This window comes from Scardinius erythrophthalmus, assembly GCF_964197995.2.
Source record: "Scardinius erythrophthalmus genome assembly, chromosome: 18".
Taxonomy (NCBI): Eukaryota; Metazoa; Chordata; class Actinopteri; order Cypriniformes; family Leuciscidae; genus Scardinius; species Scardinius erythrophthalmus.
In genome coordinates, this window is record NC_138238.1 from 14,844,051 (window position 1) to 14,861,867 (window position 17,817).

The window sequence follows — 17,817 nt, forward strand, 5'->3', positions numbered from 1 at the left end:
TACTCTGGGGTTTGTGTGAGAATGAATGAACACCAGGTATTCTCAGGAGAGTCTGTGTAGGTTTAAGCAAGTTCAAACAGTGGGGACTAAAGTCTGAGATCGTATTGAAAATCTGTGATTTTTTTTCATTTAACTCTTTACCCGCCATTGACGAGTTATCTCGTCTTTTATGAGAAAAAGCCTCCCTGTCACTGATGAGTTTTTATTGGTTTCCGTTTTATCACTGTTATACGGTAGGGGGCGCTATTACGCCTCTCCTGAATGAGTACAGTATCTCCAGATAAAAACACAGGCAAAGAAGAAACAGAAACGAGCAATCTCATATGTAAGCAGATGCATATGAAAAATAATGCAATAATCAACAATAAACAACATGTAAATCCAAACTGCGTGAAAAGTGGTTAGGTCTGTGCAAGCTTAATGAACTCAATCTACTCCACCTATGTTTTGCTCATTGTACATTGTATCTGATCCAGACGTAGAAAAACAGGATTTTCTCAGCTTTTTGCTCAAAATGTTGCTATTTTTTATAAAACGTACCCACATTCAAGTGTTTATAAAAAAAAAAAATGTTCAGATATTCATACAATCAAATATGGGCCATGCCATTTTTTCGTGAAAATGACCAAAAACGCTGGTATTTCTTGGTCTAAACGAGTACATTTGTGGCATTGATCGTGCGACTCTTTGTACAAACGATCAGATGTTCTTTCAGCTCACTGGATAATTCTCCAATCATGCTGGATAACACCATCATCAGGTTTGACACAGACTTGAGGAATTCATGCAGCTCATTGCTGTTGTGTTAAAGCGAAAGGAGTTTGTACTAAATACTAAGAACATCTGGAATCTATTCAATTCAAATTTCCCTTAAATTGCTATGCTGATAATATATTTTAGAATGAAAAAACTGTATTAAATTAGTAAAACAGATGCATTTTCACTTGTGTTCTCAGACTTTGTGACCCAACTATAAGTGTTTGTTTGTGTAAGACTCACAATCTGAAGCTGCAGGTAGTCTCCCAGGCCAGAAGAGCTGTCCACCCTAACCAGCACTGCATCCTTCTGCTGAGTGCTAAACCCGACAGCCAGTCGGTCAGCTCGTGTGCTCGGTCTGTCGTTGGGCGGCCATGTGTACACAATGAGCCCTCCATCACGTCCGAATATGTATGTGGTTCCCGCTGCAGAATGAGAAAGAGAGAGGAACAGAATATTAAGTGTAAAAACATCAAAGTAAGTGAGAAAACTATTTCCATTTCGCATGTGTGTGCGTGCGTATGCGCGGCTCTGCTCCATTACACAAAGCGCGGGAGTATCTTGATGAACCCATCAGAGTGCCAGACAGCCCCTGCTGGTCCCTGATTGGCTAAATTATAGCCCTTATGTGACCCTCGGTACGCTGATGTCACCAGGAGCACCTGTGTCTGCTGAAGCATGAGCTAAACAGAGTCACTCTTGCTACAACCACTCAACGCCCCATCCGAGCCCTGCGCTGATTGAGCTGATTACACCCGCCAACGTACCGGACAATCAATCCAGCCTCACGGCCCCCAGCCCAGTGCCTACTTCTGCATGCATTTATTCTGCAGAAGGTGGGCAAACACGGCATGGACTAGACAGCTATTTCTGCTCAGCGAGACGCATGCTAATGCCTGACGGAGCTAATTACAGTGTCAGAAGCAGGTAGCTTACTGTGAGCGGGGTCACTGCGATTCAACGCCTGCAGGAAGGTTTCTCGGATAAATCGGCGTCGCTTTTTTGCATGGAGAGATAGAGAAATTGTTCTAATGGAGTTGATCTCATTAACTGGCGGACTGCGCCAGCTCTTTTGATCAGGCGTGACTTCAATAGCAAAACGGGCGAAAGTACTTCTACTGTGGCAGGTGCAGTCGGGGTAATGTTCGCAGAGCAAAGAGCTCATCAACCTCAAGATAACAGCCTCGGGAGATGCGAGACGCACTTCAACACTCACTCTCCGAGGAGTGTGACTGCTGCGCTTCTGAGCTCCAGATGCAGATAAGACGGGCGGCGAAGCAGCACGGGGAAAAAAACCCAGAGGAGGCCGGAGCTCTCAGAAGAGCGAGACGCCCCAAGATAAAGTGCTGAGAGTGGTTTCAGAAGAGCTGGGTTATTTCCTGGCACGTTTCTCTATTTGCAGAGCCGTGCTCATTAGCTCCGCTCTCCGTGATTTTTACCAGCGGGCTCTCGTCAGCCCCCTTGACCGCATCTCAATGAGACTGTTTCACACCGTGTCAGCGATCGGCCTGACCCCCTCCAAAAACAACACCCTCGGGGCAGGCACATTCGCTGACACGGGTACACAAATGTTCACAAACGCACACAGATTCATGCGCGAACTAACGCCCGGTTGGTGACGACTCCCTTGACGGGCTTGTTCGAAACGCAGGGAAATGAGCTCTGCTCATTAGCGGGGCTCAGATGGTTGAACTTCACACACACATATGCACACAGGCCATCATAGATGTGAAGCGGATAGGGAGAGCGAATGGATGAGATTTAGGCTCTGTTGAAATCTGTTTCGTGCAAACCGCTACGGCTGCCTGCCTCATATCTGTCGCTCAGTATGGCGGCAATTCGCAGCTGTGGGTGAGTGAATGGATTTGCCAGGAAGGGAAGCGTAAAGCTGTGCAGAGATTTACGGGCACAAATGGGCAATGCACAGTGCACTGAAAGTTAAAATCAGTGCAATCAACTTTTAAAAATACAAGCTGACATCTGACTCATAAATGTATTTAAAGGGACAGTTCAACCTTAAAAATTCTGTCATCATTTACTCACCCTCATGCTGTTCCAAACTTAAGACTTTTTTCTTCTGTGAAACACAAAAGTGAAGTGGATTCTTGTAGGAGAATCTTGTAGAATAATCAGTGGGGCCTAAAACAACCTCATAGACTTTATTTTATAGATAAATTAACAAAGACGTAATACAAAATTCCTTTGGTTACACTTGATTTAGGGTGTTCATCTACAGCGTAATTACACAAGTAAATGCTCATTAATATTATTAACAAAATGTACTTACTAAAGGCCAATAGTTGGGGTTTTGTTGAGGTTTAGTTGCTGGCAATGTTTACAGTTGCAAGACTGCATACATTACTGTTATTACTACAGTATAAAAAGGACACTGTAAAGTATTGCCATATCTTTTGTGTTTCACACAGGAAAGGAAGTCTTACGGGTTTGGAACAACATGAGAGTGAGTAAATTACTTTTTTGGGGATGAAGAAACTCTAGACAGGGTGATCAGGACCTCATCCAAAGGGGAGTTTATTTTGTGATAATAAGCTGACTGAACATTGACTGTTTTTTTATGCAGCTACTAAGTAAATAAAGTGAAAATTATTTATTGATTTGAGCTGAAAAGATTTTATTCTATTAGAAGAAAGCGACTGCACAATGCAACGAGTATTGCAGAGAACTGTGAAACAATTCTGTTTAAATGCCCGCTGGATTCTTGGAGACGTGGCATAGCAACACAGACTTCAGACACAAGATATGGTGCACAAGTGGGAAATATGGGCTTGAATCTGGCCTGTGTCATGCCTTGATCCTGTTCTCCCCTTTTCTCTTGATAATTTTCTGTCATCTCTCCTCATTCTGCTGGATTCTGTCCACAATTCTGCCGTCGGCACTTATCCCAACTACTTGGGCGCTTCTCCAAGACACCCTCTTTTCTTTCTTTCTTTTCTTATCTCCCTCAGCCTGACTTTTCACTCCCATCCCTGATGTGGTTAAGGAGCTTGCTGCCCTCCCTCTAACAGGGTTAAACCTCTTCTCTGAAGTCTATTTTCTGATGCTGTTAAATGAGGCAGGCTCTTTGTGCAAGCCAGACCATTAGCCCCTTAAATATGTTCCATCATCTCGGCTGGGTGGGCAGCTGGGTCTGGGTTTTAAAGAAGACCCTCGCTACCTAACAACCGTGTGGGTCTTTCCACTCCACCGCCCTTCTAAGGTCAATCAGCAGGAACAAGCAAAGGAGAGAGGGCAGACTGCCGCCCCATAGAAGAGCTGTGTGTGAATGCTTGGGAGAGCTGTTCTAATGAGATAGATATTACCTGGCTCTCTGGAATCCCATCATAGCCGTAATCTCCTTTATGTGCTGGAGAAATTAAATTACGTACCAGCTTCTTCTTCTGCCAGGGTCTCGGAGTCTCCGTACAGATCCCTCTCTACTCTACACAAGCTAAAATACTAGTTTTGCTTAAAAGGGATCGTTCAGCCGAAAATTCAAATTCTGTCATCATTTATTAGAATAATGACAGAAGATTAATTTTCGGGTGAATTAACCCCAAAAGTCTCTTTATTTGCACAAGGCTGCAGAAGTTTCCATGAATGTTTCATCATTAACACTCATGTTGCTCTAGCATACAGGTTTGGAGGGTGATTACATTTCAGAATTTAAATTTTTGGATGAACTATGCCTTTAAGACTCTCTATTTGCATAAGACAGCAAAAGTTCCCGTTAATGGTTAGCATATGTGCTCTGACATATTGAGTCATGGTGAGTCGGAATCAGCATTGTGTAAAACCCAGATCCCCTCGTCCCTTCTTCAAACAATACTTTCATGTGTAAAAAAGTTATGAGGATGGAACAATTCATACTTCATCATCTGATTTCTTGGATCCATGTTTAAATGTAAAATCAATGACACCCAATACCGTCATTGTCTTGGGGGCTTATAAGCAGCAAATCATACTGCTGAAAACACAATATTTATAAGCTGCACTGAGCTTACTTTCCATCAATAAACGTTTCAGAAACACAAAACATTGTGCCTGTGTCTCGGAATGGGGAATGAATTGAGCTCTCACTCTATTCTGCTTCATGTCCCTGGATGCCTCTTTCCTGAGAACAGACGTATTGTAAGGACCATGGCAGTTTGGTCTAAAATTACGGTGCATTGTGTTGGGATGCCCACCTCCTACTTGCATGCTAGAATGAGGAACATCAGTCAAACTCAGCAGGGTTGGAGCCATTCACCCGGTGGGCAAACACGCACACACACACACACACACACACACACACACACACACACACACACACACACACACACACACACACACACACACACACACACACACACACACACACACACACACACACACACACACACACACACACACACACACACACACACGCAGTTCTGCACATCTAGTACACAAATACACATGCACCCCACTGGTATGAAAATACTGTCAAAATAAACAGAAGGCAAAGTGAAGACCCCACATAGAGAAGTATACAAAAATCTAAAAGTAACACTTCAAACCACTAAAAATGAAATGACATGCTGTACGGTAACCTTCATGAGTTTCAAGAGCATTGCAAGTGACTTATTCATGAGGTTATTCAAATCTATAATCATCTGGTAAAAGGTTTACAGTGGGGGAGTCTACTACTAAATATAACATTTTCTTAATAAAAAAAAAACCTGTTAAATATGTGTAAAAAACTGTTAATTATGTGTACATGTGTGTGTATATACATACACATACACATACACACACACACACATATATATATACACATATATATATATATATATATATATATATATATATATATATATATATATATATAAATATATACACATGCATACATGCATGCATACATACATACATACATACATACATGTACATATATATTCTGCATAATTTGAATAAGCTAAATTGAACAATTTCTTTGTTTACAGGTATGTGGCGTATTGTTTTCTGTGTATTTTGTTAGCTCATCCACCTGGCAAGTTATGGACAGGATTTATTTATTTTTTGTTCCATTATGCTGAAAAGGATAGTTGTGTGTGTGTGTGTGTGTGGGCGAGAGTGGGTGTGTTGATGTTTTTTTATGTGAAGCAATTATAATGTTTACGTGAAATATGAGTCTGTGACATTGTATTTGTTTATTAAACATTCAGTGTGAGCTGTGCCGCAACTACAAAACCGAGGCTTCTGCAATAATAAACAGGCAATTAAAAAGTGAATTACTGCAGCTCCAATTACCAGACTGACACCACAGAGCTCCACACCAACTGGGTAATTACAGGCAACAGCTCGAGCGGAACACTGGCCAACCTAGAGCGTACGGATGTGTAGACGAGTGTGTGTCTCTTTGCATATGTGTGTTTGATGCTGTTAAACTGACCGTTATCATCAGCAGAAACAGCAAGAAAGAAACGTTCATAAATCTGACTGCAGTTTCTCCCTCCCTCACCAGGAATCAACTTAAGACGCAGGTTTCAAGACGAGACGTCATGTTTATGACGGGTCTAGCGCAGCGCATGGTTTTATTGTCTGCCTGTAAAGGAATCCTCCGGTTGACTGACAGAGACAGAGTCTCTGGTTTCGAGAGTTTAGGGCTCTATGGTGGGTGGGTAGCTGCCTCGGGACGCTGTCGAGAGTCTATACGGACAGTTCTAATACTGTTCAGTTCCTGCACGCCTCATGGGTTTGATTTTTACATGCATCATTGGCACTGTCAAAACATTTTCCTTTTCCTTTCTTTAATACTCTCTTCAGTTTTCATTGTCAGACCTGAGGGGGCTGAATGAATCAGATCTAATAAAACAATAAAACCCATTGTGAAATGTTAAGTCTGCTGAATTATTTCATGTTTAGTGTAATGCAATTCAAGGACAATAGCCTGGCACAAACTGAATTTTCAACAAATCTGGAGAGCAGCGCATCATACAGCACATTACCACAATACAATTTACCTTTGAGGATATTTGCCGCAGCCGACTCTATGCTGCTTCGCAGAATCATTCAATACAATGAGGCCTGGCTGGAGAAAAACCAGCAGTTCACACGTGAAAAGAGACCAGTAAGAGTGAAAGACGCAGGGAGCACTGGGGTTTGTGGTCGTGGTAGAGCTCTGGTATTTCTCCTGCTGACCTTTCCAGGGCCAATTAGAACAGAGCTGAGAAAGAGCGGTCAGTGCTGTGCTGGCTGAAAGCCTGTCTGCTGTGGCACTTTAGTGGATGTTGTTTTGATTTGCTTTGTGTTTTTATAACGAGCTTTCGGCTCATGAGCACCTCCAGGGGGTTTAGGAGACGATGAGGCTTAAGCTGAGGGTGTATGAGCGTGTCCATTCTCCTGTGAGTGTATGTGTATGTGGTGATCTGTGTGTATGATTTGCATTTTACGTCTGCAATAAGAAAAGCAGAGAAAAAAAAATCAAAGATGGCATGACAAAAAAAAGGGAGACACAGTAAATAAAACGTTTTTAGGAATGAGAAAGGACAGAAGGAAGGAAAAACAGGTAAAAAGGTAGGAAGGAAGGAAGGAAGGAAGGAATAGACAAATTAAATAAAGGAATGTAAGCAGAGGAATTGGAGAAAGAAAGAAAGAAAGAAAGAAAGAAAGAAAGAAAGAAAGAAAGAAAGAAAGAAAGAAAGAAAGAAAGAAAGAAAGAAAGAAAGAAAGAAAGAAAGGGAAGACATTAAGGAAGAGATGAGGAAAAGAGAAGGAAGGGAGTAAAAGGGGGAGGGAAGAAAAGAAGAAAAAAGAGGAAAGAAATGAAGTAGGGAAGGAAAAAGGAAAGAAGCATGAAAGGAGGAAAAACAGGAGAAACAGAAGGAAGGAAGGAAGGAAGGAATAGACAAATTAAATGAAGGAATGTAAGCAGCGGGAATTGGGGAAAGAAAGAAAGAAAAAGAAAGAAAGAAAGAAAGAAAGAAAGAAAGAAAGAAAGAAAGAAAGAAAGAAAGAAAGGAAAATGGGAAGACATTAAGGAAGAGATGAGGAAAAGAGAAGGAAGGAAGTAAAAGGGGGAGGGAAGAAAAGAAGAAAAAATTAAGAGGAAAGAAATGAAGTAGGGAAGGAAAAAGGAAAGAAGCATGAAAGGAGGAAAAACAGGAGAAACGGAAGGAGGCAAAACAGGAAGAGGGAGGGAAGGAAGGAAGGAAGGAAGGAAGGAAGGAAGGAAGGAAGGAAGGAAAACAGGAGAGATGGAAGGAGGCAAAACAGGAAGAGGAAAGTAGGGAAGGAAGGAAGAAAGGAATGAAGGGAGGAAAAAGTCGAGGGATGACAATGAAGAGGAAAGGAATGAAGTAGGGAAGGAAAAGGAAAGAAGCAAGGAAGGAAGAAAAACAGGAGAAACGGAAGGAGGCAAAATAGAAAGAGGGAAGGAAGGAAGGAAGGAAGGAAGGAAGGAAGGAAGGAAGGAAGGATAGAAGGAAGGAAGAGGGAAAGATGGAAGGACAGAGGGAAGGAAATTAAAGAAAGGGAAAAAAAATGAAGGAAGAAAGAAAGTGCTGTGTCGACATTGAGGGATGAATTCACAAATAACTCTTTTATTAGACGGAAGCATGTGTAATAATCTTTGCAGGTGTATGTGTGTGTGCGTGTGTGTGTGTGTGTGTGTGTGTGTGTGTGCCAGTACGTCCAGTCTAAGCCTCCCTGAGCCCCATGTGTGAGCTATAGTGACATAATGAGAAATCTCTCTGGAGGTTTGGCTTGACTGGGTTTAGATTACACACCCCAGCTATTGTTCTTTCTATCTCTCCCTCTCTTTCTCCAGATTCTCTTAGGAGAGAGTATAGCATTTAAAGAATCAATCACCTCCATACTATCAAGGGGATGATATGTCTTTCTCATATAAACTCGCACACACACACACAATGCACCCACTATAGAGTGCAGCTTGCAGCCCTGTGCAGTCACTCACTGTCTCGCTGTGTTTGGAGATGCTGTATTGTTCCCGCTGGAATATCACTGTCAAGTGCATGTAGTCTTTGACCACTCTGCTCATCCCTTTGCCTTTTTTAATTCCCTCTATCTTCCTCTTAGTCAGGACATCCTACGCTTTGAATTCTCAGCCTCTCAGAGTATCATATTTAACCAAGCACATCACCATTCACCAGCAAATCCACATCATCCTTTCATTACAGCAATTCGGGCGTCTCAAACTAAAGCTCTGACATAAAAGAGTGCAAAAAAGATGGAGCGAAAGATCGAGGGAGATTACTCAGCCCCATCAGCTCGCTTACTCCAACCCTACTCAGATTTGCAGTGATGGAGAAGAGAGAGGCAGCATACTAACTCATTAATAGCCTTCAGAAAAACATGCAGGCACACAAACATGTTTTTTAAAGAATGAGGGGGAGTGATGTTTAACCTACACTGTTCGATTTTTACACTGCAAGTTACATACGATTAATTTTTCTGTAGGTGTGAGAGAACGCAGCGTTCTTCTACTGTATAACTCCATCTAAATGTAGCTTGTGTTATATTTGTCAGTGTAACCGTGGAGGAAAGGGGAGATAAAGTGAAAGACTGCAGCAAAATGAGCGGGGAGAAGAAAAAAAAAGGGATGGGTTTGACTTTAAAAACACTGTGCTGGAGCCCAGGGTAACTTCTGATAATTTGCCTCGCTTTCTGCTTTCATTTTCAGCTCCCGTCCAATCATTTCGGTGGGGGAGAGGGCACATTTACTGGTGCACACAGACAAGGGCGCACGCACACACTTTCCTGCACTCCACATAACCTACTGTTAATGGTTTTTAAATGGTAATTTTGCTGCAACAACAGAACTCGTGCTGTTCTCAAACTCCTCGTCGCGGCATACTAAAACAGGGCTGGAAGCAGGTAGGGCTGAAAAGATTTGCAGTTCGGCTGAGGTGGTGTCCGCTGGTGCTGTAAATAGCGTAGCAGACACATAGCTGGAAGCGGCTTCGGTTTCAGTTTATTATTATCAGAGCTCGTGAATTATGCTCAGCTGTGAACAATGTCGCCGAATATTCCCGGGCAAAAGGAGTCCGGAGGTTTGAGAGGTTTAGATTAGCTTGGCCGGGAGGGGGGCGGACGCAGAAGCAACGGACCCTGATGCGCTTCCTCGCCGCCTGGGGGGACGCATACGAGCAGCGGGGCTCTGTGATCTCAGCACACCCTGCCATTAGAGACGCCAGCTGTGTCTCACACACACACACACAGAAAAGAAGAATATGACAACGACAGAAGGAAAGAGTGATAGGGAGAGAGGCAAGGAGGTAGAGAAGAAAAACTAAGAGCCTTTCAGAAAGGATGATAAATGACTCGTCTCACTTCACAAGCTTCCGCTCACTTCCTCTTGCCTCTATTCAATAGTGTGTGTTTTTTTTTTTTTTATCAAAGCATAATCTGTGAGGATAATGCTGAGAGGCAGCCAGGTCTCGTTATATAAGTGCAGTGGATCACACACTGACAGCTCAAGCCCCTCTGCACACACAGCGTGGAAATCGCCCTGATAGTTTTAAACAGCCAGCCGCAACGAGACATTACAACACAAACTGGGAGGAAAGAAATCTGGTGCAATAAAGCAGAAGGTGTTCAATTTATACAGTATACCGATCTCAGGAGTAGTGGCCAGTGGGATTTAACAGCAATGTAGAAGTAATAGAGTTTCAAAGGAAGTGTGGGGGGTGTAACAGTGTAGAAATCGCTGGATGGCCCTGGGGTCTACTATAAAAGCCTGTCCACTGTCCCTTCTAGACCTAATACATTCAATTTGGCTGGTTCGCTGAATTAAATCCACACACAAACACACACACATAACATGGTACAGTGACCACGACGTAATTTGAATATAATTTCATCACGTCAAAGGTCAGCTTAAGTCATTTGGATGAGGCCTTTCGAACAGGAAAGGTTAAGGATGTGGCCCCGGTGTTTATATAAACACAGCCCCCTTGATGGCCCCTAGAAACGCATGTATTCGAGCATAGTCAGCGTAATGGGAGGCTGAATCGCTTGTCGCAAAGTGATTGTGGTGCAGCCAACATTATGCTCTCAACATTTGTACTCTGCATAATGCATCTGCATAATGTTCACAAACACCTCTTAAAGATCGCATTTGCATCCTGACCACATAATTGCACAAGCACACTCATAGACCTCCAGCTATTACCATGAGATTACAAGAGCATGATATTGCTTCTTATGCAGGAATCTCGACACACAGAAAGCAGAAGCTCTAGGAATGAAAGGTTACCGAATGGCACAGCATTGAGAGGGTGAATGTGGCAGTCAAATAAGCTACGCACCATGTCCTGCCCGCAGGGGGGCGTGGGATCTGGCGGCAGGCACGAGGTGATGAGGCATATGTTGAGGGACGTAGAGCTCCCCAGGCCCCTCTGCCAGAGCCAGGGCTGACCCCAAAGTCAGCGGTGGCAGCCAGAGAGCCAGGCGTAGGTTGATGCGGAGCAGGATGGAAGCAAGACCAGCAGGAGCCCCGCCGGGCCACAGACGCAGCATGCTACCGGAGTGCAAGGACTTTAAAGAGGGGTGTCCTCAAACCACCTGGCAACCCATGTCCTGCTCAAGCCTCGGACCCTGACCACGCAACAGCCCAATCACTGATGGAGAGGGATAGGAATGCTGGATCCACATGGAGAGGGAACTTCCACAGAGTTCTCCGAGGTATGGATTCAAAAAAAGGGCAGCACCGAATAGGTAAACTTCAGATAATGATCCTGGATTAAATTCCTCTCTTCATGGTATTCAAAAACACAAATTCCTGCGAGAGAAAAAGAAAAGAAACCACGGAATCCGATCCAGTACTCCAGTAAGGTAGGCGTAATGGTGTATTGGAGAAGAGGGAGAAAAGAGCGGGCAGCCTTTGCTACAGACCTCCCAGCAGTCCTGGACTTTTCCAGTGCACTCTATCGCCTGAATCCCAGCTGTATCCCATGAAGACAAGGCAGCATCACACGCTATCCTCGTGGAGAGTATAGGAGAGGAGCAGGGAGACTACCAGAAGCGATGGCACACACAAGACGAGATCGCCGCTGCAGCATTTAACTCAATACAGAGTGCCTCTCCCCCTCCCCAAACGACAAACACACTCTCTCACACACACCACACAAGAGCTGCTGCTGCTGCTGCTGGCTGCCTGGCTCAGTCCGCACTGCCTCAGAGGAAACATTAGCAGACACACCAAAGGAGAACCGGAAGAGAGAACCAAGAAAGGGCAAGAGTAGTCAAGTGGTCCTCATGTGAAAAGGGTGGTCAGAGTTTCTGAAAAATGTCAGCAAGAAGAAAGTCCTTCCTCTTCTCTTACTTCTTACAGCGCCTCTGTAGCGGAAGCGTGCCTAAGCAGCATGCTTAGAGGAAAAGACCCTCTGAATGTAGAGAAGGGGAAACAGAGAACGGTGAGGCTCGGCTGAGTTTTCCTCCCCCTCTTTTTCGCTCTCCCTCCCCCTCGATCATCAGGGAGGCGCGTGCAGCTGTGGAAGGGGGGGTCTCGTGTCTCGTCCTCCTAATCGTTGTTTCTCTCTTTCTGTCTTCGTTTCTCCTTGACAGAGGGGTGGCTCGAAGAGAGTCCAGCTAGAATTCAGAGAGTGTGGGCTCCCTCTCCCTTCACAAACTAGTCAAACCTTGATATACTCCTCCCTCTTCGGCCATTGTGTAGCTGAATGAGTTCTCTTACTGGAAGGACAATCATTGGGTGTATTTCAGCACCACGGACAGCGCCTGGTTTGATTCAATAACAGTCTTTCCTAACTTGCAAGATGCAACATAGCTTCAAGGCATCAAGCAAGGCTTAAGACGTAATTGTAATATTTATTTGATCTAAATCGAATTGTTTTTTTAGTTTGACATTTTGTTTTCAATTAAACTAGCACAATGGTTCTCAACTGATTTTGATTCATTGCCCAAATTTGGTGGTGAAATTGATTAATTTCACGGTTTTTGAAAACGAGGGCAAGTCAGGCAACCTGATCATGTTGCCATCTGCCTAATTTGTCTAGATTGTACCAAGTGCTCAAAATACTGCTTAGATGGACGCCCAGACTTCAGACATCAACAACAAAAAGACACAGGCCACGTTTTCTTAAAGGTACAGTTAACACAAACATATTTAAATTCTGTCATCATTTATTCACCCTCATATAACTCCAAACCTGTATGACTATTTCTTCTGTGGAACAGTACAATTAAAGTCAATGGAGTACAAAACAATGTTGAATCTCACTGGCTTTCATTGAAAGGACAAAAAATAAATACATTTTTATAAACATTCTTCATGTTCCACAGAAGAAAGAAAATCACACAGGTTTAGAACGACTTATTGCCTTTATCAACTTTGCACAATCATATGGTTAGTATTTAGCTTTGTTTTTGTGTTTTTGTTTTTTAACCCTGCTGTGCATAACCGGTCACAATCCACTAGTTGAGAACCACTGGTCTATTTGAAAACCCAATCTAGTCTAGCCTATCAGTCAAAACCCCTAAATCTGTTTTGTTAGTGTGAGTTTTTCACTAACAAATGAAACAAAAGACAAGAACATACTAAATTAGCATCTATGGTGAATGTGTCAAGGTTCACCCTTCTCCCTAATGTGCACCCCATGTTGTGCGTGTGTGGGTTATAGGAGGAAGTCTGCAGGTGTGCTTCGCCATTGAGACTCCAGCTGGAGTGTGAAGAAAGGCGCTATGAAAGTGACACTGGTGTCATCTCCTCAAACACAAGGAGATCGTTGCTTCTCCCTCCTCTCAGCTTTGAGCATTGTTAGCACTGTATAATTAAAGTTGACAAAGCAGGGTGATCAGAGCCGCCTCGCCAGGGGCTCAAAGACAGACTCCAGCAGGAGCCCAAACTGCTCTATTTGGAAGATAATTTTATCACTGTGACTTTAGCAATACCCAATGTTGTACATAATGAAACATCATATCGCAGCTCCAGAGGTTTACGAAACAATTTGGAAACCAGTCTGCCGCATTCATAGCGAGCTAATTATTCTCTGCAATATTAAAAGAATGTGCGAACCCCACCTGCAAAATGAGCATGTGTTTCATTTTCTGTTTACAAGGCTGCCACCTAATGGTGAATTAGGGTGTCGCTTTGAGCAGAGGACCCTCGCCGTTCTCCGGCAGTCACATGTTTGAGCCAATCCATTTCTTTTTTCAGCTGACCTCAAAAGCAGATTCAAAGGAAGTAGAGCATGTTTTAATACTGGTGCTTCTATTCTGTGGAGGAAAAAAGGTTTCAAGTATTTTAAACAGTAGGGGAGAAATAAGTGGATAGGTCTGTTTTTTCTTTCTTCCTCTCGTTTCACTTCAGCTTTTGTGTTGAATTTTATTATGTTCTGTTGTTCTGCCCTGCTTTTTTTTTTATAAAGAAAGGAGGAACGATTCACAATGTGAAAAGAGAACAAATAAATAATAAACCCCACAATCATATTCCTCTCATATATCCATTGATTACAGGAAGCAAGAATCAACCCCCACCCATGATGCTTCAGTAACCGATTGGATGTTGTTTATTAAGAAACAAGATCTCCGATAAGCCAAAAGCTAATTAAAAATGAAGCAAGTCTTTAAACACATAGTGTTCGGTTAGAGAACCGACGAGTGCGTTGCCGTCATGAATAGAACGATTCATCAGATTTAATATCACATTTCTCGCGTGAGAATCGCGTTATCTCTTCACATTTGTCTCTATAGCTGTGGTCATTTTTTAATCACGTAATTCTTCCGCCTATTATATGCGCTCTGCGTCATTAATTGTATTCACACTGAGAAAATCAGTTTAGCTTTCAGTGAAGACCCTGCCATTTGTCTCTGCCATTTCCCCTTGCTAGTTACAGTTCTCTGAAATGCTCTTTGACAACCAGCTCATACCAAACTGCTCATGTCAAGAGTAGACAAACAAATCTGAAATGTGTCCATGCTTGATGAGACTAATGGACAAATGCTCTGATCCAACATTCAAATTTAACTTTTGCCATAAATGCCAGTGAGGAAAAAATTCTGAAACCATTTTTTCCCCCGTTTTTTTTTATTTTTTTTTTATAAAAAACAATATTAACAACGAAACATTCCTACATGTATGATTATGAAAATTAGACAGTATTTTTTTCTTGCATAAATATAGAATATAGAGACAATTTACCTGCCTAATATTTCTTACAGACCATGAAACCATATTATCTGCATTTTTATAAAAAATACGAGAATGATTGATTAATAATTACATAATTCATCATTATGAAACTTAAAGTAGCTGTTTTTTCCTTGCATAAATACAAAAATTAAGACTTAGCAGCCTAAATTTTTCTTATTAAATTATATGAAATTATACAATGATATGAAATTATATTTTGCATTATTTCTAATCAAAATATCAATAATAATAATATTAATCTCTCAGGGGAACCAAACAAAAAGATGAGAATATTTTTATTTTGGTGGATAATGCAAAGACTTTTTTCTCATATGTTCTTGCGAAAATATTGAATCAAACCATGTATTATATTTCATTGACATTAAAAATGTCACTGGTGAGAAACAATGAAATCAATTTCACTCGCATTTGGCGCGTGGCAAGTGTTAATTCTGGAACCTGCACCCTCCCCTACAGGGACTTGATGATCAGTGTGCACATGTGCATGTGTGTGTGTGAGGGAGAGTTTGCATTAGAGATGGGTCTATAGTATGTAAAGTATAGTGCAGGTCTTAAGATGGAATGTTTTGTTCATTTATGTCCACAGCTTGTGAGCCTCAATCCCAGGCTTTACTGTCTGCCACTATGCTTAGACAAAGCCTCTTTCTCTTTGCACTGCCTTCACGGCCTGATGATCACTAGGTTTGGGCTTCTACACATCTAAATGAGCCTGTGTGTTTGTGTGCGCATGGGCATAGGACCGTGCAAGAACATTAATATTGTGTGCACATATACTGTTATAATTGCACACTCTGCACAGTAAAAGATTCAGTCTGTAATCATTAACCCATGGGCTTACATACAATAACAAATGTGAACAGTGAAAATCCACCAATTTACCACTCTGAATATCACTGTGTATATATATATGGGGGGGAACTCTTTAAAATTCTAATTAGGTAGCAAAAGCGATCCTATCTTCTTCTCCCGTTCTTTTCTAAAAACACACACTGAATGGATTCCAGCGAGGTGTGGGGATGCGGATGATGTAATGCAAGCTGTCTATGTGGTTTCTTCCTCCTGAACAAAGGCGGGCTCTTATCAGTTTGGCAAACCCGCAGAATGGATTAGCTGTGCATGGCTTGAGCCTGTAATAGATCTTCTCCGTAAACCATCTCAAGGACTTTCACTCTGCTTCAGATTCCTGGCACTCAGCACTTTCACAGGCAACAAGCACTGGGGCTTTTCACACCAAATTCAGTCAATGCTCTTCTTGCAATACAGCTCAATATTACAAACCCATTCATAAAAGCCCACACACACACAAATCCAAGAACACTTGTTTCCTCTAGATATCATTTATATCCATGAAAAGAGTCTATTAAGTCTATTTTTTGACGTATATAACTTGGTACAGATCCCAGCTATGCACTGTCCACTAACCCCCTCTAGTGCTGTAGCAGAAGACTGCAATATTTTGGCAGTATGCATGCAGTAAGCACAATGGCCCTCATTTATCAAAAGTGCGTACACCAAATTTCCAGCGTACACCGGGCGTACACCCAAAACCACGGTGACTTTGAGATTTATCAATATGGACGTTGGCGTACGGCACGCTCAAATCCTACACCTGCTCAGGAGGTGGTGTACGCACGTTTTGAGTGCGGGAATGCGCAGAAAAACAATTCCTAACACCACAAAACGCATTGACATACTAAAAGATATAATATATTATGACCCACTGTAAAAAAAACAACAACATAGTAATTATAAACTTCAGTGTTTATTTTTGTGCAACATGGACTAAAATGTTTAATTTGTGTGAATTTACCAAAGCATTTGAATTGTAGGCATATGTATTCCTTCAGTTGCGAGCCTGTGCGCTTTACCTGACGATTCAAGCCTTGTTTATACTTTCGCCTAGCTCCGCAGCGCGAGTCTCCGCAGAATGCGCGCGCACCTCTCCAAACGGACGAGGCGTTTATACTCGACGCGCTCGCCGTTGTACTATTCTTTGAAACGATGGTTAGGCCAGGGTTAGGCCCGGCAGGTGTGCACGGACTGGGTTTAGTAATGAAAGGCTTTCAATGACCAAAAAAATCATTCAGACTGACAAAATAATAAAAATGCCATTCTTCTTATTTTAAACAATAATAATAATAATAATACAAATAATAATAATAACGACATTCTTCTTCTAAATAACAATAAGCGTCATTAATAATAAATATTATAATAAAAAATAATAATAAAAATCTAGAAATCAATTTTGTTTCTTTCCACTTCCCTGGTTTCGCTTTCTCTTTCTCAAAGAAGTTTCTCTTCTTTGCCGTCTTCCGTGTGTCCATGGCGTAAAATGAGGGCGTGGGGGGAGCGGAGACTTGAATATATAGGGGCGTGTTATTCTAATGACGCTCGTTTTCAGCCGCGGCATTTATCAAGGGCAGGTATTGCGTACACCAGAATTTCAAAGGTACGCACAGCTTCATAAATCAGGCGATGAGAGGAGTGTAAGCATAATCTTACGCCAATATATACGCCTATTTCTACGCAAGATTGATAAATGAGGGCCAATATGACTACGTTCACAAAGGAATACTAACTCATATACTACACAGCACTTTGCCTTTAAAAATAGTAAATGAAACAATACTCTTAAGTACCAACATTGTCACATAATCTCATCCATGTTGCATCTTGAATAAGTTATCATCTTGAAATAAAAAAACACAGTTTCCTGTACAGTATGATCACTACATATATAATCTATAGTAAGATTATTATGGTAGATTTTCCTGTATGCATTAAACAGGATGGTCTTTTATATTTGCTAATGTGTATATTGGCTGCAAAGATTTCAAATACACACTGGGTGTGACAAATAAACCGTAGTTAATATCAGCCATGCTTTTATCTTAAAAGCAAAAATAAAATAA

General features: G+C 42.0%; 1 protein-coding gene across 12 annotated transcripts in view; it reads right to left on the reverse strand.

The window, feature by feature from the left end:
* The window catches only part of nrxn1a (neurexin 1a), a gene marked incomplete at both ends in the record, with an annotated part of 174,427 nt that overhangs the window by 40,346 nt on the left and 116,264 nt on the right, over nt 1-17,817 (reverse strand). For 10 of the 12 annotated variants that reach the window (XM_081393711.1, XM_081393712.1, XM_081393713.1 and 7 more), the window contains one exon: nt 1,000-1,181. In XM_081393711.1, coding sequence (XP_081249837.1) covers nt 1,000-1,181 — 182 coding nt within the window. Of the gene's footprint in view, nt 1-999; nt 1,182-11,039; nt 11,251-17,817 lie in introns of those variants that run through there. The other 2 variants (XM_081393708.1, XM_081393707.1) reach the window with 1 other exon arrangement.